This window comes from Alligator sinensis, unplaced genomic scaffold (assembly GCF_000455745.1).
Source record: "Alligator sinensis unplaced genomic scaffold, ASM45574v1 scaffold7_1, whole genome shotgun sequence".
NCBI lineage: Eukaryota > Metazoa > Chordata > Crocodylia > Alligatoridae > Alligator > Alligator sinensis.
The window spans coordinates 846295-856630 of NW_005841843.1; the positions used below are offsets into that span (position 1 = coordinate 846295).

At 48.5% G+C, this 10336-nt stretch overlaps 1 protein-coding gene across 1 annotated transcript in view; it reads left to right on the plus strand.

Annotated features, from left to right (window-relative positions):
* Nucleotides 1–10188: 10188 nt before the first annotated feature.
* Nucleotides 10189–10336, plus strand: part of CCNG1 (cyclin G1) — a 6778-nt gene continuing 6630 nt past the window's right edge. The window contains exon 1 of the mRNA XM_006015708.3: nucleotides 10189–10259. Within this exon, the coding sequence (XP_006015770.1) occupies nucleotides 10189–10259 (71 nt within the window). The remainder of the gene's footprint in view (nucleotides 10260–10336) is intronic.

Here is a 10336-nt window from a genome sequence, read left to right on the forward strand (position 1 = left end):
CCAACCCCATCCTACTGGCAGCTGGCCCAGAGGGGCAGATGCCTCCACTGGCTATGCAGTCCCCTTCTGGGTCTGGCACGTGCACAGCTGGTCACAGCCAGGCAGCACCCCTGCTGCCAGACTGCTGCAGTGGGTAGAGGGTGCAGGGAACTCTCAGGGCTGCTTCAGCACTCCAGCTGGCACAAGGGGTAGTGTCCCCAGGTACCAATTTGCTGGGCCCCAGAAGCTCCTGAGAGCTAGTAGCCCTGAGCTACTTGCCAGGGTGGCTTTTTATACTGCTGGGGCCAGGACAGGGCAGCTTTTTATACTGCTGGGGACAGCACAGGTGCTGGCCCCAGGCTCTAGCTCTCCCTCTCCCTGGCTGAAGATCGGGGAGGAGCCAGGCAGGGTTACTTTGCCCCAAGTGGCACAATTTGCTCCACACTAAAGTGCATGTCCAAGCACGTGAGCTGAAGCAAGAAGCCCTGGCTCAAATTTGCACCGCTTCTATTTGAGCTGCTGCTAGCATACGTGCTTGCATGTGTGGATGTGCCCATACGGTGTAAGGCTTTCTGGAATAAAGAAGGTTTATATGACTGGCATGTAGGTTTTTCAGAAGTTGCATTGAAAATTTATTTCCTCTTACCTTGGACCTTCTTACCCTGTCCCCAGATATCCATTTCCTCCCAATCATCATCAAATAGTTTTTATTTGTAACGCAGACTTGTAGGATTACCAGTTCTATTCATCTTTTAACTCCTGGACCTTGCATTCAGACTGTTCTCTGACTCCACTCCCAGAGCTAAAGTAATTTAAAATGTATTCCTGTTGAATGGCTCCTTCTTCCCAAAGTCATGTTCAGATCCCATAGCTAAAGACCATGCACCCAGGCACCTCTTAGGTCCTCTCCAACGGTAAGTTAGAGGTTTCCACAAGTAATGGAAACTGTCATGTGTACTTAGGAGGTGGCTATTACCCATCTAGTTAGTAACATAAAAGGGTGGGCAAGAAAGGCATGATCCCTGGGTATTGATTAAGGGTGTGGGGGTGGAACCGTGGCTGGGGGGCGCTATAATGGGTTCAGCTACAATGCTACTCCAGCAGCTACAGGCTTGGGCTCAGTGGAAAGGGGCTAGGAGTTAAGCAGTGACATCATGAAGGCTCTCGGGTCCTGGCATCTAAGTGCATGGGGGAAAGAAGCAGGGGGTAAGGACAGGGGACACCCCTCTATCCCCAAATTATGGGGTTATGTCTTTGCTCGGCATGGCATTTAGCAACACCTGGGATGGGCAGGTGAGACTTAGTTTCTCATCTGGGGGACACCATCCCTAATAGCTACTGGGAACCTAGAGCTGCCCTGGCTCCAGCTCTTGTCTCCTTCCCACATTGGTGTAGTTGAAACCTGCAGCTGCCAGGACTGAGTTCCCCTGTTTTCTCCCCCTAGGTCCTGATCAGCACCTGGAGCTTCAGATATGCCTCTGGCCACCCTCTGCATTCCCCCTCCATTCCACCATCCCCACCCCAATTCTGCACAGGGTCTAGTCTGGTGAGACCAGACAAGTTCAGTTGACCTCTGAGGCTAGGTACAGACATTTGGGTAGATTAGCAGGAGGTCAGATTGCATTAAAAATGGCCACCTGATCTAATTTAGTTCACCCAAGTGCAGACCTTACACCAGTTAGGTCAAACTAAGTGCAAATTGTACAGACATTCAGGACAGTTAGACTGATCTAAAATGGACTACCAAAGTATAATAGCTACAAAGTTCACCTGGCTGCAAGCTGAGTGGGTGATCTGTGCTTAAGAGCTCTGCAAGAAAGGGGCAGCAAAATTTTTCAGAAGGTGCATAACCCTTACAGGAGGGTATGCGGTGCACAATGCATACTTCTTATTAGAGTGTTTAATAAGAGCCTGCATTGAAAACCAAGGGCTCTGATTGGCTGCTACTGAGCCATAAAAGCTGAGGGAGGGACAAGAGAAAGGGGAGAGAAGTTCGGAGGAGGGGGAAGAGGAGTGGACTCCAGCCCTGGAAGAAGGGGCAGACTCAGCCCAAGCCAGGAGAGACCATGCTGAAACTTGCCTGGAGAGCAGAGCATCAGGACAGGGGAGAGCCTGTGTCATCCCGTGAGAAGCTGTTTCTCCACTGGGTTCAGAGTTGTGCAACCAGGGACATAGGTGCCAGGGAAAGTGTAGGGAGGGGCTGGTAAGCAAGGCTGGTAGCCTTGCTAGGGCTGGGAGAAGCAGCAGAGCCCTTAGCGAGTTAATGACTGGGCTGTGGGTTGTGTCTGGCTAGGATGCTGTGGTAAAATCCAAGTTGGGAACAGCTCAAGCCACAGAATCAGATAGCTGCAGAGGGAAGCCCCTGTCTGCAGGTGGATGTGTTGGGAGGTGTAGGCAGCCCTGAGAGGGAGTGGGCTCAGAGAAAACAAACAAGCATGGAGGGTAAGAGGACACCTAATCACATATGTTTGCAGTAAGAGTATTTTCAGAAGGAAACTGCTTAAGAGAATAATCTGCCAGTAAAGGAAAAAAATGGAGCCCTTCATCTGCAGCAGCTTTTTCTGTTCATTGGCTGTTCCACTGATTTACCAGGACTGATTAAAAGAGCCCACTTCTCCCTGGATGAGAAGCCTCGTCTCAGACATCTAGTGGTGATCATAGTTATAGCTGTGTTGCTTTTTACTGCTATGGGAAATGGATTGTGACCAGGAGGGGTTATGGGGGAAACTGTTTTAAATGGTTATAACAAGGCGTATTTATTTAGGTTTATTTATTTAGTTTAATTATTTAGGTTGTTTACCACAAGTGGGACCACCCAGTGTGTTGGAATTATCCACCTAATTTGTAGTTGGAATTTTTATCCAAATTCTTAGTTTTGTTATTAACTATTGTTTTTACATATTTTTCTGTTATTTAAATTTGTTGTGTATAATAATGAGTAATGTATTCATTAGGTTTAGAGTGACTTCCTGGCTAGTGAGGGTGAATGACACACCTCTCCATGGGACACTTCAGTCAGTAGTCTGCCTGAGGGGCTCCCAGGGCTACTGGCACTATGAGGACCCAAAATCCGGCTCATTACCTAGCCTTAGTGTGCCAGCATGGATTACATAAATTAACCCTACCTCTGAGGTACACTGAACTTGGATTGGACTGGCCATTTTTAAACCAATCTAATTGGGCTGGGACAGCCCAGCCACTGGCCACAGCCCTGGAGCTGCACTTTTCTTACCTGTCCCCCTAGCACTGGATTAATCCCCGTCACTCCCTATCCCCCTACCCCCAGATGGACAACCCCTGCCCCTGCAGACCAGCTAGCCTCCCAAGCCCACCAAATGCCCCATCCCACAAGCCACTCCTGGTGCTGGTTTTACCAGTGTTCACCAGTGCCCCCCCAATCCTCCCAAGATGCCCTACTAGCCCCCTCATCCTGACTTATCTTAGATCAGGTGGCTTTTTTAACTTGCTCTACCCTCCCCCTAACCTCCCTGAATGTCTGTACACACCCTAATTGTGTTCTGTGTTTGATCACATGTTCACTTGTTTACCTTGCAGATATTGAGCTAGATGCAAGTGCAAATACACTGCTTTGCTTATGTGTATGAAGACAGGTGTGTAAGCCTATGTGTCCATGGACAGAACAGAATTAAGAGGTTTTTGCTGTGTAATATTTTTCAGACATCATTCCAGTTCAATGGTTTAAAAGTTTCTCCTTATGAAATGGGAAGTCTCTCCCTTCACCACACAGTTCTCAGGTAACTGATGGATGGGATCCCCTGGGAGGTCAGTCTGAGGGGGAAAGGAGTACAGGTAAGCTGGCTGTATTGTAAAGACACTGTACTAAGGATTCAGAAACAAACCATCCCGCTGCTCAGAAAGACTAGCAAGTATGACAGAAGACCAGCTTGGCTTAGCAGGGAACTCTTCAGTGAGAAAAACATAAAAAGGAAGCAAACAAGAAGTGGAGACTTGAACAAACAACTAGGCAGGAGTATTACAGTATTACTTAGGCATGCAGGGATGCAATCAGGAAGGCCAAAGCACTATTTGAGTTGCAGCTAGTAAGGGATGTGAAGGTAACAAGAAGGGTTTCTACGAGTATGTCAGCAACAAGAGGAAGATCAGGGAAAGTGTGGGTCCCTTACTGAATGGAGGACGCAACCTAGTAACAGATGATGCAGAAATGGCTAAAGTACTCAATGCTTTTTTCACCTCAGTTTCATAGGCAAGGATAGCTCCCAGACTACTGCACCTGGCAGCACAATTTGGGGAGGAGGTGAGCTGCCAACAGTGGTGAATGAACAGGTTAGGAACTATTTAGAAAATGTGGATGCGTATTAGTCTATGGGGCAGGATAGGATGCACCCTAGGGTGCTGAGGGAGTTGGCCAATGTGACTGCATAGCCACTGGCCATTATCTTTGAAAACTCAAGGTGATTGGGAGAGGTCTCAGATGACTGGAAAAGGGCAAATACAGTGCCCTTTTTCAAAGGGAAGGAGGAGGATCCAGGAAACTACAGAATGGTCAGCCTTAGTCCACAGAAAGATCATGGAGCAGATCCTCAAGTAATTCATTTCCAAGCACTGGGATGAGAAGAAGATGAGTAGAAACAGTCAGCACAGATTCACCAAGGGCAGGTCATGTCTGACCAACCTGATTGCTTTCTGTGATGGAATGACTGGCTCTGTGCATGCAGGGATAGCAGTGGACGTGATATACCTTGATTTAGCAAATATTTTGATACAGTCTCCCACAATATTCTTGCAAGCAAGCTAAGGAAGTACAGGTTGGATGAATGGATGTTAAGGTGGACAGAAAACTGACTGGATGGTCACACCCAATGACGGCAATCAATGACTTGATGTTCAATTGGCAGTTGGTATCTACAAGTGGAATGCCCCAGGGGTTAGTTCTGGGGCCAGTTTTTGTTCAATATCTTCATCAACAACCTGGAAGATGAAATGGAGTGCAAATTTGCAGATGACACCAAGCTGGGGGGAACAGAACATACACTGGAGGGTAGGGCTAGGATTCAGAGAGACTGCAACAACTTGGAGGATTGGATCAAAAGAAATGTCATAAGGTTCAATAAGGACAAGTGCAAAATCCTCACTTAGGACAGAACAATCCCATGCATTAGTACAGGCTTGGGACTGACTGGATAGGCAGCAGCTCTGCAGAAGACGACCTGGGGGTTACAGTGGACAATAAGCTGAATATAAGCCAACAGTTGCCAAGAAAGCTAGTGGCACACTGGGCTGCATTGGTAGGAGCATTGCCAGCAGATTGTGGGAAATGATTTTTCCCCTCTATTCAGCAATGATAAAGCCACATCTAGAGTACTATGTCCAGTTCTGGGCCCCCCACTATAGAAAGGGTATAGACAAATTAGAGAGAGTCCAGTGGAGGGCAACAAAAATGGTTAGGGACCTGGGGTACATGACTTATGAGAAGCTGAGGGAACTGGGCTTATTTAGTCTGGAAAAGAGAAGACTGAGGAAAGATTTAATAGCAGCCTTCAAGTACCTGAATGGTGGTTCCAAAGAGGATGGAACTAGACTGTTCTCAGTGGTGGAAGATGACAGAACAAGGAACAATGGGTTCATGTTGTAGCAAGAAAAGTGTAGGTTAGATTGGAGGTGGGAAATTATTTGGGTTGGCAAGATGCTTAATGAATTTGGTGATCTGTTGAAGGCCACAGCTGCCTAAATATGACTGGCTGCTTCCAGATCGGGGCTCCTGGTGTGGGTTCAGGTGTGCTACAGCCATGGACTGTAACCACTGCAGAAGCCTGAACCTGCTGGCTGCAACCAGTGCAGAAGCCTGAACCTGCTGCAGCTGTAGCACACGACCCCTTCCCACCCCCTCAGCACTGTGCCTGGAGACCCAACCTGGAAGCTGCCAGCTGTGTTTGGGTATCTGTAGATGCGACTGAAAGCTTCCAAGTCGGGACTGTGGGCGTGTGGGGCTGGGGGTGGGGTGTATTACAGGTGTGAGTGGGTTCATGCTTCTACTCTGCACTAGTGGCAGCCTCAGGCCCAAGGAAGAGAGCATCTGGCATGCTGGAAGCAGCCCCAGCAGCCCAACACTACACAGCTGCCAAACATAGATGTTAGATGTTAGGGTCGGAAGGGACCTCAATAGATCATCGAGTCCGACCCCCCTCATCGAGTCCGACCCCCAAACATGGGCAACTGGTGCCTCTTGAGTCGGGGGGGAGGGGGTGGACAGTCAGCGACTGGGGTGCAAGGTCCCCTGCTGCCAATTGCGCCGACCAGGGGTGGAGTCCCACCGCGGCTGATCACGCTGACCGGGGGGCTTCCCCTGCAGCAGCTGATCGCACCAACCCAGAAATGCTGTGCCAACCCAGAAGTACCAGCAGTATGGCATTTCTGGGTCGGCACGATTGACTATGGGGGGGACCATGGGGATCACTTCTCCTGGAGCCCCCACTGCCCAGCCAGCGCTCTCAGGGTGGGCACCAGCTCTCGGGGGTGGGGGAGGGGGCATCTCATCTATCTCCCCACCTGTCACCTAAGTGGGCTGTCAGGGGGTGCACCAGTGCTCTCAGGGGGTTCACATGCACCCTCGTGCACCCCCTACAAGTCACCACTGCTGCCAGAGCTAGTGCCCACCTGTGGGCTGGATACATTCACCTAGTGGGCACCCCCCTGTGGCTGGGTTCAATCAGTTGACAGGATGGATCTGATCCACAAGAGGTATTTTGCCCACCCCTGGGTTAGGAAAAACTTTCTGACTAGGAGAGTAGTAAACCACTGGAACAGGCTATTCAGAAAGGTTGTAGAATCTCCGTCCTTGGAGATTTTTAAGCCCAAGCTAGACAAAGCCTTGGCTGGAATAAGATAGGTGGGGATGATCGTGCTTTGAGCAAAACGTTTGACTAGATGACGAAGAAATCCAACATTGCCTCAAATGTGCAAGTGCAGTCTTTGGATGCCTGAGGAAATGGATGTTCAAAGGTCATGACATCAGATCCAAAACCAAGCTCATGTTTTATCAAGCAGTTGCAATCCCCACATTACTGTATGGAGCTGAAATATGAACAACATACAGGAGACGCCTCAAATCATTGGAGAAGTAGCATCAACACTGCCTACTGAAGGTCCTTCAAATCCAGTGGGGAGATAAATGGACCAACATTAGCATCCCCTCACAAGCACCCTGAGGATTAAGGCTATAATAATCCAGCATCAACTTTGCTGAGCTGGCCACATCATCCAGATGTCTAACTCCAGACTCCTGAAGCAAGTTTAATTCTCCCAGCTTAGTCAAGGCACATGCTCAAGAGGAGGGCAGAGAAACACTTCAGGGAAGTCCTCAAGACCAACTGAACATAACGCAACATTGACATCAACTCGTGGAGGGGGACTATCACCCAGGACTGTCCCAAATGGATGAAGAGTCTGTTGCAAGGATCTCAGTACTTTGAAACCTTATCACAAGAGGAGATGGAAAAATGGGAGCAGCAGAAAAAGCCAGTCACAGACTGAATCTAGTTTCTGGAGCCACCCACCCCACACAGAAATACATGCCTGAGTTGCAACAAAGTCTATCCCAGTCTATCCCAGATTGGTCTCAGCAGGCATCTTTGGACCAACAGATAAGACAATCATTTTCAACTGTGAGAAACTGCCAAAGAAAGAGGACTAGATGACCTCCTGAGATCCTTTCTAACCCTAATTTTCTATGATACTCTCCAAGTCCCTTTTCCATATTAAAAAGAAAAAAAAGTGCCCAGCATAGGTTTAGGCAGTTATATATCACGGTGCAAAATTCTAAATTTCCTGTAAGATGGAAATCAATGCTTCTTCTAATGTATTTCTTTTTAGTCTTTGTCAGGCTTTTATAGAAGTACATTGTCCCTACGCCTTCACCAACCTGGAAAGGGTCAATGAATAGCCTAATTACTTCCATAACAGTGATAAAAACAGCAAATTAAAAATAGCTGCTATAAAAGAAGCAGCCTCTGCAAACTTTGATCTCAAGTGGGAAACTGCCACATCTTGATGGAAACCATTAGAAGTTCACATTGAGAGAAGTTATGAATGGAATAATATGAGGAAGATAGAAAGGTTGGGAAAGCAGGAAAGACTTGGGCAAAAAGGATCCCTTAATGCTCATCACAGGATCCATGGCTGAAATTGAGAGGAGAAATTATAGAAAAATAGGACTGAAAAGAAGTGTTATTTAACCACTCCTCTTCCTTTGGGCAAGATCACCTCTGTTTACTCTAAAACAAACTAAATATGTGTCTAACCTGCATTTAAATCTTCAAATGATGGAACTTCCACAGCCTTTCTTACCTTCCCTAGCCCTAACCACCCCCATAGTTGGAAATTTTTTCATAATGCCTCAACTAAATGGCTCTGATTGCAATTTAAAAATATTGTCCTGTCTCCTGTGAACACCACCATTTTTCTTCAAATACAAAAAAAGTTGTTATAGACATCTGAAAACTCACTGTCTCTTATTTTTCTAGACTAAAAATTCTTCCAGCCATTCCTCCTATGGCATGCTTTTTAGGCCTCTAGTCATTTCAGTTAATTTCCTCTAGACCCTTTCAAATTATCCTTCCAAATGGAAATTGTCCGTGTCTTGTGCCCTATTCTGGACACAGTACTCCATAGGAGGCATCACCAGCACTGAATAGAGTAGAAGAATCGTTATCTAGGACTTGCAGGTGATGTTGTTATTCAGAGTATTACATTGGTGGTTCATATTCAGCATAAGATCCAAGTCCTTTTCTTCAGCCTAGTTCGTTGTTCCCCATTTTGCGTTCATCAATTTGACTGTCCCTTCCTAAGTGCAAGTGTTCTGCAGTTTTTGTTTAATAAATGTCATGGTACTTATTTCAGATCCTTGCTCCAATGTTCAAGGCAATTTGGATCTTTAATCCTACTCTCCAGCCTGTCCACTGCCCCATCCACTGTGATATCATCTGCATTGTACACTTAGCTCCATCCTCTGGATCATTAATGAAGATACTGGACCGTCCTCGGCTCAGAGCCCTGGGGAACTCTGCTCGGTACAGGTTTCCCTCGCTTTATGTGGGTTCTGTATGTGCGAATTTGCTCTTATGCGATGACCCTTTGTACCAAAAATTCATTATATGAGGTAAATTCACTCTTATGTGATTGGTGTGGTGGAAGCCCGCAGTCAGCTACTTTGTTCAGTGCATTGTGGGAGTGACATGCACCAGAATATAGTCTCCTGTGTGGATCTGTGCGCCTTGCTCACTGTCTGCGACACATGTTTCTGTGGTTGCCATCCCCATAATGGCCTCGAAGCGTCCCGCTAGCTTATCTCCTACCCCTCTCTCTCCCTGGTCCATCAATGAAGCCTTCACCACCCTCTCTTCCCACCAACTAAACTCTCACCACCACCCTGTGCTTGTGTGCACTGTCTGCTGTTGGTGAGTACCAAAATTACCTTGTAAAAGTGGTAGAAATGGGTCTGGGGTTCAGTACAGTTGAGGTCTTGGAACGTAGCCCTATTTGTTATGGGGACTTTTTACCATCTTGTACCATCTATACTTTTCCCACAGCCTGATGAAGGGACTTTGATCCCGAAAGCTTGCAGAAAAGGACAGTTTCTTGCGATTTCGCAGTTGGTCTAATAAAAGGTATCATTTTGGAACCAAGAGTTCTAGTTTTTTCTATGTATCCCTATTTGTTACATTGTTAAGTGGGTTCCTCTTATCCCAATTTGAGCTATGTGCCGCTTGCGAGGAACGCACGTACCGCATAAAGCCGCGGAAACCTGTAGCTCCTCGGAGTTTGACACTGAGCCTTGATGACTGCTCTTGGGGCGCGCGGACCCAACCAGCTCGCGCCCCGCTCCGCAAAGGCAGAGGTTTCAACCAGGACTTGTCTCCAAGGCTGCCAGGAGAACCGGAGGGAGGTCTTGCAGATGTGCGAGGCGCGAGACCCGGCACTTCCTGCGGCGGGGCGGGGGGCAGCTGACAAAACACACGGAGGCGCCGCGAGGACCCACCGCTCGCGGGACGCGCAAAGGGCCTGGCAGGGCGGGGCTACCGCCCGCGGCACCTCCCGCCTCGCTGGGCGCGATTGGCTGGATAGCAGCTCCATTACTGGCAAAGCAGCCAACCAGAGGAAGCCGGAGGCGGGAGTCGCCCCTCCCATACTATATAAAGGCCGCAGGGGTTCTGCCTCGGCCCGGCCGCGCCCATGTCGGTGTACCTGCGGCCAGCGACCGCGGTCCTGGATCGTCGCGGGGCCTCACCGGCCCCGGGGTGGAGGTAAGGGCGGTGGGGAGCCGGGTGGCCGAGCCCAGGGCAAGTCCGGGCTTGCCCGCGGGCCGGGTGGTGAGGCGGCG